The 25,676-nt window shown below is 51.9% G+C and overlaps 4 protein-coding genes across 4 annotated transcripts; 1 reads left to right on the forward strand and 3 right to left on the reverse strand.

The window, feature by feature from the left end:
* Nucleotides 1-2,320: 2,320 nt before the first annotated feature.
* On the reverse strand, nucleotides 2,321-2,710 carry IUM83_19559 (Immunoglobulin-like fold; the record flags this gene model as incomplete). Its single annotated transcript, XM_067944611.1, has 1 exon — nucleotides 2,321-2,710. One exon carries the CDS (start codon nucleotides 2,708-2,710, stop codon nucleotides 2,321-2,323), a length of 390 nt encoding a protein of 129 aa, XP_067784737.1.
* A 1,020-nt stretch (nucleotides 2,711-3,730) lies between these two features.
* IUM83_19560 (uncharacterized protein) lies at nucleotides 3,731-4,246 on the reverse strand (the record flags this gene model as incomplete). Its single annotated transcript, XM_067944612.1, has 1 exon — nucleotides 3,731-4,246. The coding sequence occupies one exon, from the start codon at nucleotides 4,244-4,246 to the stop codon at nucleotides 3,731-3,733; it is 516 nt and encodes a 171-aa protein (XP_067784712.1).
* Nucleotides 4,247-7,838: 3,592 nt separating this feature from the next.
* On the reverse strand, nucleotides 7,839-8,354 carry IUM83_19561 (uncharacterized protein; the record flags this gene model as incomplete). The annotated part of the gene is made up of 1 exon (XM_067944613.1): nucleotides 7,839-8,354. One exon carries the CDS (start codon nucleotides 8,352-8,354, stop codon nucleotides 7,839-7,841), a length of 516 nt encoding a protein of 171 aa, XP_067784703.1.
* A 5,031-nt stretch (nucleotides 8,355-13,385) lies between these two features.
* Nucleotides 13,386-14,481, forward strand: IUM83_19562 (uncharacterized protein; the record flags this gene model as incomplete). Its single annotated transcript, XM_067944614.1, has 4 exons — nucleotides 13,386-13,506; nucleotides 13,580-13,726; nucleotides 13,797-14,087; nucleotides 14,198-14,481. 4 exons carry the CDS (start codon nucleotides 13,386-13,388, stop codon nucleotides 14,479-14,481), a joined length of 843 nt encoding a protein of 280 aa, XP_067784702.1.
* Between the last annotated feature and the right edge of the window lie 11,195 nt (nucleotides 14,482-25,676).

A 25,676-nucleotide genomic window follows, 5' to 3' on the forward strand; every position in this document is an offset into this window, starting at 1 on the left:
TCACTCACCGGTTCCACGCGTTACCCGTGTCGGACGACATGAAGGCCGATCTGTGCTGCTGGTGGATGGTTTTATACACACATCAACTTAACTATGTCCCCCTTGAAATATTTTAACGCACTTCCGGTCACTACGGCCGTCATCGAAGTCGACGCCTCCGACTACGGTTTGTGTGCACTGGATATCATGTCCCGGATCGCGCTTACCTACCGCTTTAACCCGCGTGAACGACAGCTCATTGCGGATTTCAAGTCCTCGCACACGAGCCGTTTCGACACCAACCTCCGGGAACTGCTGTCATGTGAGTTCGCTGTCCACGCGTGGGGGTCACGCTGGGCTCTCACCATGCCGCGGCGCCAAGAGTTTGCCTACATAGCGACAACACCTCTGCAGTGTCGTGGCAGATCAAAATGGCCTCACGCAATACGAGACCCCAAGTCCTCATTCGCTTGGGGGTTGACACACCGCCTCCGCTTCTCGGCCTCTCATTTTGTGGGATCCGCTAATACCCGCGCTGATGCAGGGTGTGAGCTCGTCGTTCGCGACATCATTTAAGTCTCTAACGCCGGGTTGGTCCCAGGTCTCCCCCCGTGTGGACGCGGACGATCTGGCCACCCTCTGGCAACGTTTCTCCGCCAGCATTCCGTTGCCGACACCACCTTCGCCAAGTACAGCGGCATCTTGAAAGACTGAACAGCATGGACGTCCCACCGAGGGCTCCCTCCGTTGTTTCAAGGCATGTTGATCCCCGACCGCGTGCACTACATATCAAATTTAATCCTACGTTGGATTCAACATTGTTACGGTTCAGGCGGGCCGATCTGGAGTGACTCCATTCTCAATACGCTCCAGGGTATCAAGCATTTCCTCTCTGCTCAAGGGATCGGGATCCCGATCGCTGATCCCCACGTTAGCTGCTCATTAGAGGTATGAAACGCTTTGACGCTCCTCGTCGCAGCAAGTCGCCAGTCAGCATCCAGCTCCTCGAGTCGTGCTTTCGTGTCTTACCGCCCTCGGACCCGTACGCTCAAACGCTTTTTTTTTTTTTTTTTTTTTTGGGGGGGGGGTCTGACTCTGGCATTTTTCTTCCTCCTACGGCGATCGAAAATAGTGGCGACCGGTAGCAGCTCATAGAAGTTTTTGTTCTGCGGGTTGGTGACGTTATGGTAGTGGCAGAAGACGGGTCCAAGGCCTACGCAGTCTGCAATCGCCTACGAGGCTCCAAGACAAACCAAGGAGGTACCCCAATAATCAGGAAGCTGCAGCGGTCCGGTCATCGGTGCTTGTGTCCGCTGTTTCGCGCCCTTTTACTCTTTCAAGCGCGATGAGTTCTCCCACTCGACATTCCAGCGTCCGTGTTCATGAACAAGCACGGGAGATCAGCATGCATCTCTACCGCCGATCAATCCAAGATCATCAAGAAGGCAGCGGCTTACAACGGCGGTGACCCGAGATAGTTCGGCACACACTCGCTAAGGGCAGGAGGTGCGACTCACCTGTACCAGGCTGGAAAGGATTCCTTCATCATTCAGTTTCATGGGCGCAGGGTTTCCGACGCTTTCAAGCCCTACACGCGTTTATGCTCCGAATCCGTGTCCGAGCTCGCCGCCAGGGTAATCAAAGGTTCAAGGGCGACTCCACTCTTCATCATCGAACTGCCCAGCACGGCTAGATTGCCCCCCCCCCCCCCCCTTTCCTCGTCCTAATTCTGATAGAGGTCTAGCCATTGCATAAGCGTTCTTAATGAAGTAGTGTGTTTGCCCCTCAAGTTGAAGTGGAAACGACCAAATCTCCGCTGAAAATGATTGCAGCGACTCAATTCATGTTTTCGGAGTGGAAAATAACAAAAGGGGGTATTCGTAAGGTTTCTTCGTTTCATAGTTTGATGGTGAAACAACATGCATCAAAAACCGCGTTGAAACAGCAAACCATCCACAGCCTTTTAAGGAAGAAACCGTTTGTTCGGAATCACTGGGAAAGCCGGAGACGCCCGGGCGGGTGCACGTCCTGGCAGTGTTGGAATATGTCACCACAAAGCTCACACGTACACATACTACTTGTTCTTGGCGGTAAGTTGGGGAATGGCCGCAGCCAAACTCCTTCTCCCTCTCTCCTAGACATGCATGCAACCGTTAGACTGCACTACTTCAACTGCCTCGTCCCTTATCTGCTCCAGCAGCACTTCACTGCAAGTTCAACATCAGCAACTTGCAATGTTTCCAACAGGCAGTCGGCGTCCCCCACGAGCGTGTTGGCTGCTGACCGCTCACCAGATACGCGCCGTCGAACGTGGCCGTGTACACGAAGCCGTTCCCGCGTTTTACGGCGCGCGCGCGACGTCGACGCTGTCCACGTTGGGCAGCTGCTCCAGCGCCATCTCCAACTCCACGGCGCTCGCGTACCACGCCACGCACGACGTCATTGCCGAGCCGCGCGCGTTGGCGAAGGTCACGGGTAGCCGCCGGCCAGCACTGGCCGGTCCGCCGCCACCGTGGACGTCTGCACTTCGTCTACGCGGCGCGCCTCCTCCACGCGGTAGCCCAGCACGGGCGCGGCGTTCACGCCCTCGGGCTTGACGTGCAGCGGCGGGAAGAACTGCACGCGCACCACCGGACACCAGAACCTTCTCGGGAGGGCCGGGCACGTTCCTCTGCATGAACAGCTGGGCGCCCACCACGACGGAGATCAATAGCAGCGCCACGCACAGCATCCTAGTGATGAAGCCTGTTGCAGCGCTCGGTCTGATGTACCGAGGCCTGCGTCGCTGCATGAACGCTCGGCTGCTCTACCGCGGACCGAAATATCTGCTCTCCTGGTCTGGATCGTCACGTGAGACTGGTGCGAAATGGCGTGATCTTCGGACGAAGCTGAAGTGAGTGGAGGACCATTTTGGCATCATTTGTACCAAGTTTGGATTGAAACGCCATTTTTTGGATAGACGCGAAAAGTGGGCAGCTTTCCCAACGATGTACCTACCACCTAAAATAGTACAGTGACTGCACATATACCGCTGAGAAACTTTGGCATCTTCAACGGTTTTATTCATAGAGGGTATAGATAAGCCAAGAGTAATGTGGTATTACAGTGTAAAATAGCTGGTGCATTTTAGAGTCATGGTATCTGCGCTTACCTCCCCCCACGCCTCATCAATCCAGTCCATCGCTTCTTGTTGCTCAACGTGGTAAACGCTCTTACCAGGAGGTGCTCGCTCGGGCCGGTCGTCGGATATATTCGTGCATGTTTACGTTCACCCCCCTAACACGATTTAATCACATATTTGGGGGTATTAGCTAATCGTGTGCCAAAGCTTATCAGCGGTATCTGTACTACAGTCGCGTTTCCGAAAGGAAAAAGGGATTCTTTTTTGCGATCGTTTGCTATTGAGATTGCATTCACCTCGTGCAACAACCTGGAGAAGTGGTTACCAATAACACCATACCGCACACAACAACCTCGGCTGCTGATAGGCAGCTTACTCCTTGTAGGTTGTGGATCACTGACTAAGGTAATAATCCACGTGCCTTCGAGCGCTCGTACTGATCCCATATTTTCGTTCCAAGAGATAAAACAAATCCTGGATTCAAACGGGAAAGTGTCAATTATCGGAATAGTCGGGCTGGTACTCGCTACATGTACACTAATTGATCTTTTGTGCCGTTGGTAATCGGTAGTAGCCTCACCTTGAGAAATCCACTACTCAGATGCATTTGAGCAGGAACTTGGTCCGAGCCTAGTTCACGATCCACACGGCACCCACCTGGTCGAGCTCCTTGCCCGACGAACCAGCAAAGCCGCCCAGTTGGTAACCGTCGGGTGCGCAAACTGTTCCGGTCTTGGTCGTGGGGGTACCACCAGCAATCGATCTGCCACTAGTAGTGCTGATCTTGATGTAGAAGATGCGCATTTTACCACGGTACTGTTCCCAGTGAGCCTCCAAACACTGGAAGCGTTCACCAGAGTTCAGGGTGAGAGTCTGCGGGTTGCCGCCGTTGCCGCCGTGGAACGAATTGATCCTCTTCCCGTACAGGCTTGTAACGTCGATTCCGACGCCATCGACACGTCTGCCCGTGCGGATCGTGACGGAGTGCACGCTTTGTCCCGGGGTGGCGACGCCCAACATATCCGAAAAATAGGTGCCGTAGGGGTCGCCGAATTTCTCGCTCAGTCGATAAATTTCCGAAGACGCGTCAGTGCCGCTTGCCAGTAGCATAACCACTGCCACCGCGACCTGAAAGAAGAACTTCATCGTTGTAACTCGAGTTTCTTGGTGGTAGGTTGGAAAACTAAGAATGAAACGGAGATCTTCGTAGGTACACGGTAATTTACGATACGTATTACGTGACGACTTACGGGACGGTTTCAAAGGTATAGTTTACGGGGCGACCCGTCAACTAACAATTGCATTTAACAACGAGTGCCCATGAAGTCTAGGGTACAAGAGAGTACGGACTTTAAGTTACAATATCACTTTTCATTTTGCCCTTTTCGAACCCAAGATTTCACAACGGTATACATTCCCAGATCGCCGAGACCCTGCGAGCTGCCGTTGACTCGATTGAACTGATACTGTGCCTAACTCATGGCATCGAGCCTCGCTTCGCACTGCATGCGAAGTTTGCAAAGGTGCTGCAGCATCCGGCACTACGGCAAGATAAAGATAGGATCGATTGATCGGACAGATTATGTACAGTCTTACAGTCTGTAAGGTACATGTACATCAATCATCCTTTCTTATGAATATGAACAGTATGGATAAGGGTTGAGTGTGTCTGCGTGGTTGTGCATCTCGAGATATCGCTTGATGCTGAAACTGATTTCAGGGACCTTATAGGGCTCATGGCTATATTTCCTGAAGTCGATAACCTTAGGCCAGACCAGGGATTTTACATATACATACCTACTGTGCGTGTATTAATACGTACCTACATTGAGCCTCCGTGTAATAACAGGTGTATCCGGAGAAGTTGGTGAGGCAAGACACAAGCATTGATTGCGGCCTCGCAAACGCATGTGATGCATACAACTCATCGATGACAGTTTCCAAAGACACATCCACACCTTCACAACCTCTCCTACCACGATACTCGCTCTAGCCCCTATCAGCAACAGCCGCAGTTAAAAAAAAACTTCATCTTACATGTAGCAACGTCAGTTTCGATATAAAGGCGTCCACGTCTGCTCACCTTCAGATACACAGCCGTAGAGAGACAGAAGCGTACACTATGCGCTTCATAATCCATTCAGTGTCTATGTATACGTTAGTTACCGTCGGTTGCGTTGTTGTACATGTGCGTCGTCTTTAATTACCCCCTCCCCCCAACACGAGACCTTCTGGTTGCGCTCATTAACCGAATCCCTAGACACGATAATCTTTATTTCAAAGATAGACTTCCATAGTGAAGTCAACATATTCTCTGGATTTTATCCAGACTCCTTAGGCGGATGCCGCTCAGGTGTCATTATTTTCCAATCGAAATACGTGCTGAATATGATTCGGTTGGTTCGGTTGAATAGACGCTTGACGGAACTGTAATGTTGAATTACCTGTGCTCTAAGGCCATCTCCAGCGGCAGGTCTTATCCTGAGTCTTAACGGCGACCCTTCGCTGGTATTAAGACCCGAGTTTTAAAATAAGACCTGGCGGCCCTTTGGATTCTCCAGCGGAAGGTCTTAACTCACAGTCTTATTCGCCCCTGTATCCTGCCTCGCGAACCACCGAGACCAATGACGGCATTTCCATCGTTGGTGCCCGGTGTTTTTGACGGAGAAGACGACTCGGATGACGAATACTTTCGGCTGTTCATCTTACCAACGATACTAGCTGCTACCAAGCGCAAGCACGGGGGCTCACAACCCGGGAAGCGTGCGGACAACGAGCGAAAGCGGGCCAAATGGGGGGAGCTGTTGATGGCAGACTACTTTGGTGAAAATCCAACCTATGGCGAGCGTACGAGACCACGCTTTAGAAGTGCATGATGTACAGAGCTAATATGCTGTGTTGGTGCAGATGATTTTCGTCGCCGGTTTAGGATGCACCGCTATCTCTTTGAGCGAATTGGTGATGCTCTAGTGGAGGACAGCAAGAGCAACTATTTCACTCAACGGTCTGATGCCACTGGTCTCCTTGGCTTCCTACCTGAGCAAAAAGTAATTTGCGCTCTGCGCATGCTCGCTTACGGTGCCTGTGCAGACCAGCTTGACGAATTGATACACATTGGTGAATCTACAGTGTTGGAAACGATGAAAAACTTTTGCAACGCCATAATGCGAATTTTTGGGCCCGAATATCTTCGTAAACCGACCCGATTTGATTCGGAAAAGCTGGTAGCAGAGAATGCTGCACGCGGGTTTCCGGGAATGATTGGAAGCCTTGATTGCATGCATTGGTCGTGGAAGAACTGCCCAACTGCTTGGGCTGGAGCATTCAAAGGCAAAGAAAAGTCAAAGACAGTCATTCTTGAGGCAGTGACATCGCAGACACTATGGATATGGCGTGCGTTTTTCGGAACGCCAGGCTCTAACAACGACCTAAATGTACTGGAACGATCGCCATTATTGGATGACTTGGTGAATAGTACTGCTCCGATAGTGCATTTTCGAGTCAATGGTGCAGTGTATGATAGAGCGTACTACTTGACAGACGGAATCTATCCCGCATGGGAGATTTTTCAAAAAAGTATCTCTGAGCCAAACAGCCAAAAGGATAAGAAATTTAAAACAGTTCATGAAGCAATTCGAAAAGATATTGAACGTGCTTTTGGTGTATTGCAGCAACGATTTCGAATGCTCGCTGTGCCTTGCAAACTGTGGAGTGTCAATGCAATGGGTGAAGTTGTAATGACATGCATAATTCTTCACAACATGATTATCGAAGATGAAATCAGTGACAGTACATTGAACAACAACTATCTGTATGAAGATGGTCGGGTGAGCCCAGCGCCACCAGCGCCCAGCGCCACCAGCGCCCAGCGCCACCCTCCCCACGGAACATGCCCCGTCACAAACATCATACAAGAGTTGCTTGCTGTGGAAGATGAAAACTCACACTTCGCTTTGAAAAACGACTTGATTGAGCACATTTGGCTAATGTTTGATGATAGCAAATAGAAAAGTTACCGTGGTCGTGGATAAACTAAGTCAAAGCCGCTGCATCCAAGACGAAAGATGCGTTCGAGAGTAATGTGGTATTACAGTGTAAAATAGCTGGTGCATTTTAGAGTCATGGTATCTGCGCTTACCTCCCCCCACGCCTCATCAATCCAGTCCATCGCTTCTTGTTGCTCAACGTGGTAAACGCTCTTACCAGGAGGTGCTCGCTCGGGCCGGTCGTCGGATGAATTCGTGCATGTTTACGTTCACCCCCCTAACACGATTTAATCACATATTTGGGGGTATTAGCTAATCGTGTGCCAAAGCTTATCAGCGGTATCTGTACTACAGTCGCGTTTCCGAAAGGAAAAAGGGATTCTTTTTTGCGATCGTTTGCTATTGAGATTGCATTCACCTCGTGCAACAACCTGGAGAAGTGGTTACCAATAACACCATACCGCACACAACAACCTCGGCTGCTGATAGGCAGCTTACTCCTTGTAGGTTGTGGATCACTGACTAAGGTAATAATCCACGTGCCTTCGAGCGCTCGTACTGATCCCATATTTTCGTTCCAAGAGATAAAACAAATCCTGGATTCAAACGGGAAAGTGTCAATTATCGGAATAGTCGGGCTGGTACTCGCTACATGTACACTAATTGATCTTTTGTGCCGTTGGTAATCGGTAGTAGCCTCACCTTGAGAAATCCACTACTCAGATGCATTTGAGCAGGAACTTGGTCCGAGCCTAGTTCACGATCCACACGGCACCCACCTGGTCGAGCTCCTTGCCCGACGAACCAGCAAAGCCGCCCAGTTGGTAACCGTCGGGTGCGCAAACTGTTCCGGTCTTGGTCGTGGGGGTACCACCAGCAATCGATCTGCCACTAGTAGTGCTGATCTTGATGTAGAAGATGCGCATTTTACCACGGTACTGTTCCCAGTGAGCCTCCAAACACTGGAAGCGTTCACCAGAGTTCAGGGTGAGAGTCTGCGGGTTGCCGCCGTTGCCGCCGTGGAACGAATTGATCCTCTTCCCGTACAGGCTTGTAACGTCGATTCCGACGCCATCGACACGTCTGCCCGTGCGGATCGTGACGGAGTGCACGCTTTGTCCCGGGGTGGCGACGCCCAACATATCCGAAAAATAGGTGCCGTAGGGGTCGCCGAATTTCTCGCTCAGTCGATAAATTTCCGAAGACGCGTCAGTGCCGCTTGCCAGTAGCATAACCACTGCCACCGCGACCTGAAAGAAGAACTTCATCGTTGTAACTCGAGTTTCTTGGTGGTAGGTTGGAAAACTAAGAATGAAACGGAGATCTTCGTAGGTACACGGTAATTTACGATACGTATTACGTGACGACTTACGGGACGGTTTCAAAGGTATAGTTTACGGGGCGACCCGTCAACTAACAATTGCATTTAACAACGAGTGCCCATGAAGTCTAGGGTACAAGAGAGTACGGACTTTAAGTTACAATATCACTTTTCATTTTGCCCTTTTCGAACCCAAGATTTCACAACGGTATACATTCCCAGATCGCCGAGACCCTGCGAGCTGCCGTTGACTCGATTGAACTGATACTGTGCCTAACTCATGGCATCGAGCCTCGCTTCGCACTGCATGCGAAGTTTGCAAAGGTGCTGCAGCATCCGGCACTACGGCAAGATAAAGATAGGATCGATTGATCGGACAGATTATGTACAGTCTTACAGTCTGTAAGGTACATGTACATCAATCATCCTTTCTTATGAATATGAACAGTATGGATAAGGGTTGAGTGTGTCTGCGTGGTTGTGCATCTCGAGATATCGCTTGATGCTGAAACTGATTTCAGGGACCTTATAGGGCTCATGGCTATATTTCCTGAAGTCGATAACCTTAGGCCAGACCAGGGATTTTACATATACATACCTACTGTGCGTGTATTAATACGTACCTACATTGAGCCTCCGTGTAATAACAGGTGTATCCGGAGAAGTTGGTGAGGCAAGACACAAGCATTGATTGCGGCCTCGCAAACGCATGTGATGCATACAACTCATCGATGACAGTTTCCAAAGACACATCCACACCTTCACAACCTCTCCTACCACGATACTCGCTCTAGCCCCTATCAGCAACAGCCGCAGTTAAAAAAAAAACTTCATCTTACATGTAGCAACGTCAGTTTCGATATAAAGGCGTCCACGTCTGCTCACCTTCAGATACACAGCCGTAGAGAGACAGAAGCGTACACTATGCGCTTCATAATCCATTCAGTGTCTATGTATACGTTAGTTACCGTCGGTTGCGTTGTTGTACATGTGCGTCGTCTTTAATTACCCCCTCCCCCCAACACGAGACCTTCTGGTTGCGCTCATTAACCGAATCCCTAGACACGATAATCTTTATTTCAAAGATAGACTTCCATAGTGAAGTCAACATATTCTCTGGATTTTATCCAGACTCCTTAGGCGGATGCCGCTCAGGTGTCATTATTTTCCAATCGAAATACGTGCTGAATATGATTCGGTTGGTTCGGTTGAATAGACGCTTGACGGAACTGTAATGTTGAATTACCTGTGCTCTAAGGCCATCTCCAGCGGCAGGTCTTATCCTGAGTCTTAACGGCGACCCTTCGCTGGTATTAAGACCCGAGTTTTAAAATAAGACCTGGCGGCCCTTTGGATTCTCCAGCGGAAGGTCTTAACTCACAGTCTTATTCGCCCCTGTATCCTGCCTCGCGAACCACCAAGACCAATGACGGCATTTCCATCGTTGGTGCCCGGTGTTTTTGACGGAGAAGACGACTCGGATGACGAATACTTTCGGCTGTTCATCTTACCAACGATACTAGCTGCTACCAAGCGCAAGCACGGGGCTCACAACCCGGGAAGCGTGCGGACAACGAGCGAAAGCGGGCCAAATGGGGGGGAGCTGTTGATGGCAGACTACTTTGGTGAAAATCCAACCTATGGCGAGCGTACGAGACCACGCTTTAGAAGTGCATGATGTACAGAGCTAATATGCTGTGTTGGTGCAGATGATTTTCGTCGCCGGTTTAGGATGCGCCGCTATCTCTTTGAGCGAATTGGTGATGCTCTAGTGGAGGACAGCAAGAGCAACTATTTCACTCAACGGTCTGATGCCACTGGTCTCCTTGGCTTCCTACCTGAGCAAAAAGTAATTTGCGCTCTGCGCATGCTCGCTTACGGTGCCTGTGCAGACCAGCTTGACGAATTGATACACATTGGTGAATCTACAGTGTTGGAAACGATGAAAAACTTTTGCAACGCCATAATGCGAATTTTTGGGCCCGAATATCTTCGTAAACCGACCCGATTTGATTTGGAAAAGCTGGTAGCAGAGAATGCTGCACGCGGGTTTCCGGGAATGATTGGAAGCCTTGATTGCATGCATTGGTCGTGGAAGAACTGCCCAACTGCTTGGGCTGGAGCATTCAAAGGCCAAGAAAAGTCAAAGACAGTCATTCTTGAGGCAGTGACATCGCAGACACTATGGATATGGCGTGCGTTTTTCGGAACGCCAGGCTCTAACAACGACCTAAATGTACTGGAACGATCGCCATTATTGGATGACTTGGTGAATAGTACTGCTCCGATAGTGCATTTTCGAGTCAATGGTGCAGTGTATGATAGAGCGTACTACTTGACAGACGGAATCTATCCCGCATGGGAGATTTTTCAAAAAAGTATCTCTGAGCCAAACAGCCAAAAGGATAAGAAATTTAAAACAGTTCATGAAGCAATTCGAAAAGATATTGAACGTGCTTTTGGTGTATTGCAGCAACGATTTCGAATGCTCGCTGTGCCTTGCAAACTGTGGAGTGTCAATGCAATGGGTGAAGTTGTAATGACATGCATAATTCTTCACAACATGATTATCGAAGATGAAATCAGTGACAGTACATTGAACAACAACTATCTGTATGAAGATGGTCGGGTGAGCCCAGCGCCACCAGCGCCCAGCGCCACCAGCGCCCAGCGCCACCAGCGCCCAGCGCCACCCTCCCCACGGAACATGCCCCGTCACAAACATCATACAAGAGTTGCTTGCTGTGGAAGATGAAAACTCACACTTCGCTTTGAAAAACGACTTGATTGAGCACATTTGGCTAATGTTTGATGATAGCAAATAGAAAAGTTACCGTGGTCGTGGATAAACTAAGTCAAAGCCGCTGCATCCAAGACGAAAGATGCGTTCTGATTGTTCCCTTTGGCGGCTGAGGTTTGCGTGGCGTTGTACAAGTGATTGCACGACAATTGCTCGTTGGTGTCTTCGCCAACGTGGTTAGTTGCATCATGATTCTCCACATGCTCCAACAAACCAGCATTCACGGCCACCATGGCCTTACTGCCAGCAGAACGAAGCTTCGCAAGAATGGCTTTGCGTCGTAGGGCAAAATACTCCTTCGACTCCTCGCTGTCCGGTGCTTGCATGAACATGCTGTAGTGAAGTTGCTGCTCCAATATATTTGCCTTTTTCTCTGACGCTTTTACAAAGCGCAAGTGCACGTCTACTGGTAATCTGGTGTCGCTTTGAGCCTTCTTCTTAGCTGCTGCACCACTGCACGCAGCACGTAGACTGCATCCTACATTTTTATTTTTGATGGCATTGGTCGAAACTGTGTTCTATACTTGTATCTGCACTGTCATTGGCGGAGCGTATGCGTTGTGACAGGGTGTAGATCCCCAATCTCGCAAGCCAGCTTTCTGCCCCCCTGGACGCACCAAAGAGCCGTCTACAGCTGCTTTGCGTTTTTTACCGGCCTGAAGAGATGTAGTCGTTTTACCGCTCCACTTTGGCTTGTTGCGCAGCTCTTTCCAAGCAGCAAGATACTCGAACGGTTGTTTCGTGCGCTCTTGATATATCTTGGCCGTGTTCTCGATGTACGTCTGCTCACTCCAACCCGAACGCTCTTGGCTTTGCAGCTTCATGTAGATCCCCTCGAATTTTGTCACTTCTGGCTGCATCTTCTTCCAGCGACCTGCTATGGCTTTCTCCGAGCGTGGTTCTGCGTTGGCGCCTACATTTTCGAGCCACTGTTGGTAAACGCGCTCAAAGAGTGTTGCCTTCTTCTGACCAGCTCCGCGTGTTAGGTCTTCTGAAGTCGCTAGCCACGCGAGACACAGCTGAAGAGTCTCATGCTCGCTCCACACCACGGCCTTCCCCACTGCTGCTGCAATCCTCCCCGCGGCGATTCGAATCTGCACCCATCCCGCGTTAAATCTCGAGTCTTATTTTAAGACCCGAGTCTCATCCTTTGGGACCTCATGAAGTTAAAATCTGCTTGACCTGCCGCTGGGGGCTTTAAGACTAGGCCAAGTCTTAACTGCGCTACTTTTAGGATACAACTGCCTTTAAGACCTGCCGCTGGAGCATCTCTAATAAAATTATGCTGGTGTGTTGACCCATCCAGTTTTTATTAACCCCTTAAACGCGACAGCCTGGACCGTACATGTTACCAGAAAATCCTTAACGTGTACGGTCCACGTTAAGGATTTTTGACTTGAAATTAGTAAGCCCGTATACAAATTTTAAGTCAATGTGGGGTAGGTGGCGTACCCTTTCCCTCCCGACGAGTACTACGGTTTGGCATAGATAGTACGAACTTCAAGTATAAGAAACAACAGGTACAGTGATGGTGCATGCTCATCTTTATTTCTTCTCAGAGGTGAGTTCAGCCGCCACTCATTTGTCTCCCTCAGTTTCAGAATCGCCGGCTGCAGCACAGATGGCATTTCAGGCACGATGGCGCCAGCTCACCAAAGCTGGCTGGAGAAGCAGCAAGCCCACCGGCTTATCGGACAGCGTCACGTACGTCATGCCTGGGAAGAAGAAGTAGGGGGGCGTGCGCGGGCAGGACTACGTCGTGGGCGAGGAGGAGCTAATGAATTATCTCGACCGTATTGACTGGGGTAAGTTTGCGCGGCCCTGCATGTTACAGCGCTTCCTAACGTCCTCCCTGTCGTGCATGTGCTAGAACTTGCTGCAAAGGCCCAAGATGTTGCTTCACCCACGGGACCTCCTCACGGCTCGAGTGATACTTCAGCAACCACGGCGACCAACACGAAAAGCCCACCCCCGAAAAAATCCAGGAGAAGCACCGGGAAACGAAAGCGGATCAAAAGAAGCAAGCAACAGCGGCGGGCAAGCGTCGAAGCAAGCAGCTCTGAAGCCAGCGAAGGTCCGACAACCGCATTGTATGATACACGTTTGGATTATCGCTTAACCTGTACTACGCTAGTATCTTGTAGTGATTCGGCGGAGCCTGATGGAGATGCAGCACCGATGACACCTCTGGCTGCTCGTGACGAAGCTTTCTCTGGTGTATCACCGCGTGACATATCCTGTAACAATGACGGGGACGAGTCCAGCTCGGGCGATGATTCTTCCCGGACGACCTTACACGGTATGACGCTGTGCATACACGTTATTGAGGCTCAGTTTGTCTAATTATCTTGTATTTCTTTGTTATCGTGTAGCCGCATCGCTTCAAACCCGCCGCCGCTTGGACGACGAATTCGTTGGTGCAGTCGCGACTGTTGCTGAGAGTGATGTTACTCCTCGCTTCGATGAACGAGCGATGACACTTGATGAGGAAATGAAAGAAGAAGTTGAGGTTGAGCGAGGTGAGCCGAAGATGTATATACACCATAAGTGACGTTGCTAATATGTATATACATGCTAACAAACCGACAGAGAGCGAAACAGACGGCAATGTGAAGTACTCAACACTCGACTCGGACGGTAAAAACGACGAAGGCACTGGCTGGGGTGATGATGCGCTTACTGAAGACGGCGAACCGTGTGTGAATCTTGACGAGGACGGCCCTGCACAACCAGAACTGCGGTACGACCCAGCTATCATGTTTGACCCGGAGCTGCTTATAGCTGCCGGAGGTGCTGATCAGCTTGCTGGTGGTAATGTGCCCAAGGAGCTGCTCGAGACGATTACCAAACGTGGCCGGAAGCCGCTCATCCAGCAAACCCGTAGGACTATCTCATGGAGCCATACGAGCCCCGCCCAGCCAACTCAATGCAGACAGACTACCCTAGGCTGTATGATGGAGAATATGGACCTACTTCTCGATCGTTGATAGCTGCATCTACACCGTCTGGTGCGTTCTTTTTCTTTGCTCAGCCAACGCTTTGGGAGGACATAGCAACTACGAGCAACGGCTACTTTAGGGAGAAGATGGAGGAAAGGATTGAAGGCAAATGCGCTAAGCAGGAAGCCCGCAAGAAGAAGCACCCCGACTTCAAGCCAAAGACACAAGACCAGATAAGCGAAGAGCTCCAAAAGACTGAAGACATCACTGCCCGAGACCTGTGTGAGACAAACTATCTGGCCAACAATCAGATGTTGCTTGTCCACGAGTGCTGAAGGATTACCAAACACTAATGGACGGCGTGGACGTGCACGATCAACTTCGTCTGCAGCGGCAACTACTGATATCCTGTATGTACATCTTATCAAATATGCTAATCGTGTATGTACATGCCAAACAGGTATTCATTGCAACTTGCCGTCAAATACAAGAAGTATTACAAGTCTCTTTTCTTGGGGCTCATAGATCTCGTTATAATCAACGCCTACATTGTGTACAACGCGCGGCGAGCGGCGGACGGATTGAAGAAGATGAGCCACGTGAAGTTCCTGAAGAAGCTGTACTTGGAACTCTGTCAGCTGACGGAGGACGACTGGGAGGGGGTGTTGAGTGCTGAGGACGCCCAAGCAACACCGTGGAAGGCCCCAGCGCAGCTACGAAATGGAGGACATGTTCCTGTTCCAAATGACGAGTGGCGCCCAGGCAACAACCAAGCAGGGCGAAAGCGGCGGACGCGAGCTTGCAAGGTGTGCTCGTTGCTGAAGGGCACCGATGACGCAAAAAGCGGCGACTCGTCGCTCTATTGCAGCGACTGCAAGTTGAAGACTCCTCGAAGAAGCCGATGGCTTGGCGCGTGTTCCTCTGCGATAAAGTTCGCCACAAGCACAACGGAGCAGCCATGTCGTGCTTCGAGATATGGCATAAAGCGTGGCGGAACGGAACCCTTCTGTCGAAGAGAGCGAGGAAGCGCAACATTCGAGCTGACGCCGGCGGTGCTGTCTGTTGAGGGCGCTGCAGAAGAAGAGGATGCGGCTTCCGACGAAGGGTCGACAACGGGCGGCCCCCACCAGTAAAAGCGAGCACGCACTGCTAGCACCGCGGAGTAAGCAAAGAGTATGTCCTTGGTTCTGTCCCTTTTCAAAACATTTTGCTCTGTCACAACGTCCGGTGCAAACATCTGGGTATTGTTATTGCGACTTTGCACAGCTTTGGTACAGCTTTGTTCCTGTCCATCCTGGTTTTATCGCCGAAATGGACTTATTTTGTCTTGGTACATACAAGTTACACGTTAAACGCGTATCATTAGCGGGTAATATCATGTCGATACATGATAAGCGAGGAGCCGGATTTGTAGGAGTAGGTTTACGATGTGCCTATCCAATATACACGATACCAAAACATCTTAGTTTCATTATAGTAACCGCACCCCTTGACATACACGATAATTCGACCGATGGGGGCGCTGAAAAGGCTTCGCGTTCAAGGGGTTAAGTTAAAAAGCCTAGTATTTCAAATATCTTGTACTCGAGTATAATACCTGTGACAGGTAATATATCTCATCGCTCGAGCGACATCGCAATTTTTTCCGCGTTCAGGTGTGAAGGGTGGTCATCTCCGTTCATTAAGTGGGAGCACCTGAAGAATGGGGGGGGACAGTCCCAACGGATTAATTGCCTGCGTGACGCGTAACCTGGATCAACCTTCGTGCCACACTATCCAGGCTAGTGTTGAAGGTACCCTCTTCATGAGGGGAGAACGTATAGCGTCCAGACAGCGGGTGTGTGGCACGCATGATTTTCGTGGGCGGTCATGGCGTTCTGAACCAAGTAGTGGATGAGCTGCTTGAGAACGCAGTGCCATCTCAGAAGTCTATCCTGCCCGCGTCCAAGGCGGCCCTGCTGCAGGGAAAAGAATCCTGCCAACCCGAAAATGCTGTGTTTTTCTTGTTATTAGCGAACTAATGATGTTTGTAAATAAAATATGAAGAGACGACCGAATAGCGGAATCAATGCCGTGGATATGGAAGGTAACCTACTTATGGCGGCACGCCTGAACTAGGTCGTCTGCGAATTGGTCGCGCACGATAGCGCGGCAACTACACCGGGGCACTTCGCGTTTAATGTATCCTCCAGCGCTTCGAGCACCCAAGCAGCGTTCAGTTGAAAAGCGTGACGGATTCAAAGATCTGTGTGAGGGAGCTAAAGTTCCACAAAAGGTCTGAAGCTGGTGTCTTGACATGAGTGTTGGTTTTTGTGTTGGTTTTGTTGCTTGTGTAGAAGCTTGTGCGGCTGTTAACGTGTTGGTTTTGGTTGCTTGTGTGGAAGAGGGCAAATGCCGAAGTGAGATTTATCGTTAAGCCTAAATCTACGTTAATGTCCTCCTATCTCTGTTGTTCCCCTTGTGCTCCTTGATGCCTCTCATCATGTTGTTTACCGGAAGATGGATTCGACTTGATCTCATTATGGTATACCCTACCGAGGACTCAGTGCCAGTTTTCGGATTACCCAGCCACACCACGCCTAGGCACGTGCCGTGCCCACCGTCAACTCGTTCACCGTGAAGTCATCTCCAGGTGAGTCTTCGCCGTGTTCGTCCTGTCTTCACTGGCGGTGCACAATAACCACCAGTCCTGTCTACACTCGCGGTGCACAATACCAACGAAGAGCTACTCCAAAAGACATCATGTTGGCATCATCGCGGTTGACTACGTCCCGACGAAGAATCAACTCGTCGACATGTTAGCGAAGGCTGTGGAAACCAAGCGCCTGTAGCGGCGGGTGGAGTCATTTCCAAGGCTGCAACAAAACCAACACGTTAACAGCCGCACAAGCTCAAGACCACGACGACGGACATGACGACGTCCAATAAGAAGGCCAAAGCCATCCGGGGAAGCGACAACTACTTCCACTAGGAGTTCGGTATGCGGATGACGCTGGAGAGGAAGGAGCTGCTGGAGCACGTGCAAGTGGTGAAGGATTCGAGTGAAGTCACGGAGGCCTGGTTGCTCAACGACACGGAGGCGCTCCCTACACTCCCACTCGCCGCTGGTGTTGTGCAGCCGTGGCGATGACTCCACCCGCCTCGAGCAGGTACTGCAGGCGCTTGGTTCCCACAACCTTCGTTAACATATCGGCAAGTTAATCCTTCGTCGGCACGTAGTCGACCGCGATGATGTCCCGCGCCACACTTACAGATAAAATAATGTTTGATGCCAACATGCTTGGTCCGAGCGTTGTAGCCTGCGTTGCTCGTCAGCGCGGTGGCACCCTGGTTTTCCTCCCGCACTTGCGTAGCTCCCACCAGGTTCTTCAACATGGCTCGGGCCCACGGCACCTCCTGGGTACACAGTCCGAGTGCCATGTACTCGGCCTCCGCCGAACTTAGAGCCACCGTGCGCTGATACTTCGACTTGAAGACCACCGGCGCCCCGCCGACCATCACCATCGTTGTGGACACCGAGCGGCGGTCGTCCAGATTGCTGCCCCAGTCCGCGCCCGTGTACGCCTCCACCACGAACTTCTCCCCGTCGCCCTTGTAGATGATGCCGAGGTCTCTGGTGCTCTTCAGGTACCGGAGCACTCGGACCGCAGCCTTCCAATGCTGTTGCCCAGGATTCTCCAAGAACCTTGACAACTGCGTGACTACGTAGGCCACATCCGGGCGAGTGCACGTCGTGATGTACAACAGGCATCCACTGAGAGCTCAGTGTGGCTTTGCCTGCATTGTCATACGTTCGGCGTGAGTCGTCGGTGACTGAGTCTTCGTCAGCTTCAGGCCGGACTCGCACGGGTTCACCACCATCTCGGCGTCCTGCTGGTTGAACCTCTTCACCACGTCATCAATGTAACGCGTCTGCTTGATCATGAGCGTCTTGGTCGAGTAGTCGTGGTTGATCTCCATACCAGGAATGGACTTGGCCTCGGCCAACTCCTTCATCTTGAACGAGTTCTTGAACGCCACCTTGACCTCCTGGATCTCGGCAGTCGTCTTGGCCGCAATGGTCATGTCGTCCACGTACAGGCATATGTACACGTACTTGTCCTTCTTGTCCTTAACGTAGACGCACTTGTCGGCACCGGAACTCCGATGTCCGATGTTCATGAAGACTCGGTGGATAGTCTTGTGCCAAGCATTCGCTGCTTGCTTCAGACCGAAGATCGCCCTCTCGAGTCTGCACATCATCTTCCTCGCGTTCGCGACGCCATCCATGTACACGCGCTCCGTGAGTCCGCAGTTTAGGAACGCAGTGTCCGCATCCAACTGATCGGCCGCGTACGCCTTCGCCACCACCACCACCACCGACCATACAACTCGGATTGAGTTCAGGTTGGCAACGGGCGAGTAAGTCTCGAAGAAGTCTACGCAAAACTTCTGTTTAAACCCTTTCGCCACCAGGCGAGCCTTGTACCTGATTACTTGGCCGTGTTCGTTGCGCTTCTTTGCGATCACCCACCGACATCCGATCGGCCGAGCATTCGCTGTCAGCTGACGGAGGACGACTGGGAGGGGGTGTTGAGTGCTGAGGACGCCCAAGCAACACCGTGGAAGGCCCCAGCGCAGCTACGAAATGGAGGACATGTTCCTGTTCCAAATGACGAGTGGCGCCCAGGCAACAACCAAGCAGGGCGAAAGCGGCGGACGCGAGCTTGCAAGGTGTGCTCGTTGCTGAAGGGCACCGATGACGCAAAAAGCGGCGACTCGTCGCTCTATTGCAGCGACTGCAAGTTGAAGACTCCTCGAAGAAGCCGATGGCTTGGCGCGTGTTCCTCTGCGATAAAGTTCGCCACAAGCACAACGGAGCAGCCATGTCGTGCTTCGAGATATGGCATAAAGCGTGGCGGAACGGAACCCTTCTGTCGAAGAGAGCGAGGAAGCGCAACATTCGAGCTGACGCCGGCGGTGCTGTCTGTTGAGGGCGCTGCAGAAGAAGAGGATGCGGCTTCCGACGAAGGGTCGACAACGGGCGGCCCCCACCAGTAAAAGCGAGCACGCACTGCTAGCACCGCGGAGTAAGCAAAGAGTATGTCCTTGGTTCTGTCCCTTTTCAAAACATTTTGCTCTGTCACAACGTCCGGTGCAAACATCTGGGTATTGTTATTGCGACTTTGCACAGCTTTGGTACAGCTTTGTTCCTGTCCATCCTGGTTTTATCGCCGAAATGGACTTATTTTGTCTTGGTACATACAAGTTACACGTTAAACGCGTATCATTAGCGGGTAATATCATGTCGATACATGATAAGCGAGGAGCCGGATTTGTAGGAGTAGGTTTACGATGTGCCTATCCAATATACACGATACCAAAACATCTTAGTTTCATTATAGTAACCGCACCCCTTGACATACACGATAATTCGACCGATGGGGGCGCTGAAAAGGCTTCGCGTTCAAGGGGTTAAGTTAAAAAGCCTAGTATTTCAAATATCTTGTACTCGAGTATAATACCTGTGACAGGTAATATATCTCATCGCTCGAGCGACATCGCAATTTTTTTCCGCGTTCAGGTGTGAAGGGTGGTCATCTCCGTTCATTAAGTGGGAGCACCTGAAGAATGGGGGGGACAGTCCCAACGGATTAATTGCCTGCGTGACGCGTAACCTGGATCAACCTTCGTGCCACACTATCCAGGCTAGTGTTGAAGGTACCCTCTTCATGAGGGGAGAACGTATAGCGTCCAGACAGCGGGTGTGTGGCACTCATGATTTTCGTGGGCGGTCATGGCGTTCTGAACCAAGTAGTGGATGAGCTGCTTGAGAACGCAGTGCCATCTCAGAAGTCTATCCTGCCCGCGTCCAAGGCGGCCCTGCTGCAGGGAAAAGAATCCTGCCAACCCGAAAATGCTGTGCTTTTCTTGTTATTAGCGAACTAATGATGTTTGTAAATAAAATATGAAGAGACGAACGAATAGCGGAATCAATGCCGTGGATATGGAAGGTAACCTACTTATGGCGGCACGCCTGAACTAGGTCGTCTGCGAATTGGTCGCGCACGATAGCGCGGCAACTACACCGGGGCACTTCGCGTTTAATGTATCCTCCAGCGCTTCGAGCACCCAAGCAGCGTTCAGTTGAAAAGCGTGACGGATTCAAAGATCTGTGTGAGTGAGCTAAAGTTCCACAAAAGGTCTGGAGCTGGTGTCTTGACATGAGTGTTGGTTTTTGTGTTGGTTTTGTTGCTTGTGTAGAAGCTTGTGCGGCTGTTAACGTGTTGGTTTTGGTTGCTTGTGTGGAAGAGGGCAAATGCCGAAGTGAGATTTATCGTTAAGCCTAAATCTACGTTAATGTCGTCCTATCTCTGTTGTTCCCCTTGTGCTCCTTGATGCCTCTCATCATGTTGTTTACCGGAAGATGGATTCGACTTGATCTCATTATGGTATACCCTACCGAGGACTCAGTGCCAGTTTTCGGATTACCCAGCCACACCACGCCTAGGCACGTGCCGTGCCCACCGTCAACTCGTTCACCGTGAAGTCATCTCCAGGTGAGTCTTCGCCGTGTTCGTCCTGTCTTCACTGGCGGTGCACAATAACCACCAGTCCTGTCTACACTCGCGGTGCACAATACCAACGAAGAGCTACTCCAAAAGACATCATGTTGGCATCATCGCGGTTGACTACGTCCCGACGAAGAATCAACTCGTCGACATGTTAGCGAAGGCTGTGGAAACCAAGCGCCTGTAGCGGCGGGTGGAGTCATTTCCAAGGCTGCAACAAAACCAACACGTTAACAGCCGCACAAGCTCAAGACCACGACGACGGACATGACGACGTCCAATAAGAAGGCCAAAGCCATCCGGGGAAGCGACAACTACTTCCACTAGGAGTTCGGTATGCGGATGACGCTGGAGAGGAAGGAGCTGCTGGAGCACGTGCAAGTGGTGAAGGATTCGAGTGAAGTCACGGAGGCCTGGTTGCTCAACGACACGGAGGCGCTCCCTACACTCCCACTCGCCGCTGGTGTTGTGCAGCCGTGGCGATGACTCCACCCGCCTCGAGCAGGTACTGCAGGCGCTTGGTTCCCACAACCTTCGTTAACATATCGGCAAGTTAATCCTTCGTCGGCACGTAGTCGACCGCGATGATGTCCCGCGCCACACTTACAGATAAAATAATGTTTGATGCCAACATGCTTGGTCCGAGCGTTGTAGCCTGCGTTGCTCGTCAGCGCGGTGGCACCCTGGTTTTCCTCCCGCACTTGCGTAGCTCCCACCAGGTTCTTCAACATGGCTCGGGCCCACGGCACCTCCTGGGTACACAGTCCGAGTGCCATGTACTCGGCCTCCGCCGAACTTAGAGCCACCGTGCGCTGATACTTCGACTTGAAGACCACCGGCGCCCCGCCGACCATCACCATCGTTCTGGACACCGAGCGGCGGTCGTCCAGATTACTGCCCCAGTCCGCGCCCGTGTACGCCTCCACCACGACCTTCTCCCTGTCGCCCTTGTAGATGATGCCGAGGTCTCTGGTCCTCTTCAGGTACCGGAGCACTCGGACCGCAGCCTTCCAATGCTGTTGCCCAGGATTCTCCAAGAACCTTGACAACTGCGTGACTACGTAGGCCACATCCGGGCGAGTGCACGTCGTGATGTACAACAGGCATCCACTGAGAGCTCAGTGTGGCTTTGCCTGCATTGTCATACGTTCGGCGTGAGTCGTCGGTGACTGAGTCTTCGTCAGCTTCAGGCCGGACTCGCACGGGTTCACCACCATCTCGGCGTCCTGCTGGTTTGAACCTCTTCACCACGTCATCAATGTAACGCGTCTGCTTGATCATGAGCGTCTTGGTCGAGTAGTCGTGGTTGATCTCCATACCAGGAATGGACTTGGCCTCGGCCAACTCCTTCATCTTGAACGAGTTCTTGAGCGCCACCTTGACCTCCTGGATCTCGGCAGTCGTCTTGGCCGCAATGATCATGTCGTCCACGTACAGGCATATGTACACGTACTTGTCCTTCTTGTCCTTAACGTAGACGCACTTGTCGGCACCGGAACTCCGATGTCCGATGTTCATGAAGACTCGGTGGATAGTCTTGTGCCAAGCATTCGCTGCTTGCTTCAGACCGAAGATCGCCCTCTCGAGTCTGCACATCATCTTCCTCGCGTTCGCGACGCCATCCATGTACACGCGCTCCGTGAGTCCGCAGTTTAGGAACGCAGTGTCCGCACCCAACTGATCGGCCGCGTACGCCTTCGCCACCACCACCACCACCGACCATACAACTCGGATTGAGTTCAGGTTGGCAACGGGCGAGTAAGTCTCGAAGAAGTCTACGCAAAACTTCTGTTTAAACCCTTTCGCCACCAGGCGAGCCTTGTACCTGATTACTTGGCCGTGTTCGTTGCGCTTCTTTGCGATCACCCACCGACATCCGATCGGCCGAGCATTCGCTGTCCGTTGAACCATCGTCCAGGACCCATTGTCAGGGTGTGCTTTTAGCTCCGCGTTCATCGCCTTGATCCACTCCGAGGGCTCGTTGCTACGTACCGCCTGTTGATACGTGGTCGGTGCGTCGTCCGCATCACCGACATCTGCAGCGTCCGCCAACGCAGCTTCTGCAAGTAGGTTAGCCTCGTCAAACCATGGTAGCTTATGCGATAGAGGCCAGAAGTGATCATCGCTGTCCGAGTCTTCGTTGTTGTGCATCATCGACGCTTCGGCGTCTGCTAATCCGTCTCCAAGAATCGCAGACTCACGTACATGTCGGATTCGTTCCGGTTCTGGATGGAACACCATCTCCTCAGTCATCGCTGGGTTCACCACCCTGTGGAAGTTCGTCCGATTCTGCACCGGTGACTCGTTGTGCTCCACCTCCCGCATCTCCGAGTTTTCGGCTGTCTCTCTCACTGACTCCATTGGGTTGTCAGTCGCAGGTTGCTGCGTGGGTTCCAGTAATGCGGCATCCTCGACATCCTTCGTCACTTGGATGGTCACCGAGTCTTTGGTGGACGTCGTGTCGTAGATGCCATTCACTTCGCGTTCGTCGGGCTCCAGTGATCTGATCACCTTCAGCTTGTTTGACTCCAAGTCGTACACTCGGTAACCCTTCGAGTCTTCGACGTACCCCAGGAACATGTACTTGAAGCTCTTTGTTTCCAACTTCGTGCGCTTGGCCTTGTCAACGTGTGCATACCTGATCGATCCAAATACACGTAAGTGGTCCAAGCGAAGTTTCGCCTTGAACGACAACTCGGACAGAGTCTTCGTCGGGTGTACACTGTTGGTCAACCGGTTGATTAAGCACGCTGCCGTGCTGACTACCTCCGTCCACCACAACAAGGTCACACCCATGTAATGAAGCATGCTCCGAGCCTTCTCCATGATAGTACGACTCATCCGCTCTGCCACTCCATTCTGCTGAGGACTGTACGGGAAGGTCTTCTGGTGCATGATTCCGTTCTGCCGGCAGATCTCGTACATCGACTTAATCACAAACTCGCTGCCATTGTCTGAGCGTAGACACTTGATGGGCTCTCCCACTGATTTTGGTACAGCGTCATGAACACCTTGAACTTGACCGAGACCTCGCTCTTCTTAGTCAAGAAGTACCCCTCGACGTACCGCGAGTAGTCGTCCACGAAGGTGATCACATACCTGGCCCCGCTCTTAGCCTTCGTCTTCATGGGGCCCATTACATCCGTATGAACGAGCTCTAGCGGACGTGTCGTTTTCGTCAACGAGCGCGACGGGAAGTGCGCGACCGTCTGCTTGCCCTTCACGCATCCGCCGCACAGGGTCTTAACCGTCTTCTGGATCATCGGTATCCCAGTCGTGGCTTGCCGAGTCTTCACCAACGAGTCGTCGTTGAGGTGTCCCATGTGAGCGTGCCAAAGGTTCCACCCGCTTTCGACCCCCGAGTACTCCGTGTAATGCGCGGTGGCCTGCTGGCAGTCCAGCACGTACGCCTTGCCGATCGTTTTCCCTGAAGCGATCGCCGTCGACTTGTTCCAAATGATACATGACTTCCGCTGGAACTCCACACTCATGCCGCGCTCAGTCAACTTTCCGACCGAGAGCAGTCGCCGGTCGAGGCCGGGTATGTGGAGTACATCCACCATTCGGATCCGCATGCCGTCGATGCCCATCAATCTTACTGACCCCGTCCCAGCCACGCGAATATTCTTTCCATCCGCGATTATCACAAACATGTTCGCTGATACCGCCGCGTACTCGAACAAGTCGTCACGGTGTGGCGTCATGTGCGCCGTCGCACCGCTGTCGATCAGCCACCCTGCCGACCGATCCTCCCCAACAGCGAAGACTGATTCTTCGTTGGTGTCACCGTAGCCTTGTTCCGGACAGTCTTCATGTGACCGAATTTGTCGCAGTTGAAGCACTTGCCCTTGAACCTGCCGAGCTTTCGTACACCACTGCTCTTGCGGTCGAACCCCTTGCCGACCTTGTCGAACCTTCGGTTCTTACCCTTACCTCCGAACGAGGTAGCCTTCAGCGCACGCTCCGAGGTCTCCTTCTTCTCCTGTCGCTCGTACTCCTCGAGCAACCTCTCCTTGACCCTTGATGCGCGTCACATCCTTGGAGTTCTTGACGATCGGTGCGATCAACTCGTACTCAGCGGGCGGGCTGCTCAGCAATATAACGAGTTGGCGGCCATCGTCCAGCGGCTCGCCAAGCGTTTGCAGGCCCACGATAAGCTCGCCGAATTTGTCCGGATGCTTCGCCATCGTCGAGCCTTCCTCCATCTTGAACTCATGGAGGCGGCGAGTCATCGCTACACGATTATGCATCGTCGTCCGGTTGTAGAACTCTCCTAGAGTGTTCCATGCTTGAATGGCCAAGGTAGCCGACCGAATATCCGTGTGGTGCTCCACCGCCACCCCTTACGCGATGAGCCCGAGCGCCTTCGTGTCGTTGAGCAACCAGGCCTCCGTGACTTCACTCGAATCCTTCACCACTTGCACGTGCTCCAGCAGTTCCTTCCTCGCCAGCGTCATCCGCATACCGAACTCCTAGTGGAAGTAGTTGTCGCTTCCCCGGATGGCTTTGGCCTTCTTATTGGACGTCGTCATGTCCGTCGTCGTGGTCTTGAGCTTGTGCGGCTGTTAACGTGTTGGTTTTGGTTGCTTGTGTGGAAGAGGACAAATGCCGAAGTGAGCTTTATCGTTAAGCCTAAATCTACGTTACTGTCCTCCTCTCCCTATTGTTCCCCTTGTGCTCCTTGATGCCTCTCATCATATTGTCTACCGGAAGCTGGATTCGACTTGACCTCATTATGGCATTATGCCTGTAGCGGCGGGTGGAGCCATTTCCAAGGCTGCAACAAAACCAACACGTTAACAGCCGCACAAGCTCAAGACCACGACGACGGACATGACGACGTCCAATAAGAAGGCCAAAGCCATCCGGGGAAGCGACAACTACTTCCACTAGGAGTTCGGTATGCGGATGACGCTGGCGAGGAAGGAGCTGCTGGAGCACGTGCAAGTGGTGAAGGATTCGAGTGAAGTCACGGAGGC

The sequence above is a fragment of the Phytophthora cinnamomi genome (assembly GCF_018691715.1).
Source record: "Phytophthora cinnamomi strain GKB4 chromosome Unknown Contig86, whole genome shotgun sequence".
In the NCBI taxonomy this organism is placed as follows: domain Eukaryota; phylum Oomycota; class Peronosporomycetes; order Peronosporales; family Peronosporaceae; genus Phytophthora; species Phytophthora cinnamomi.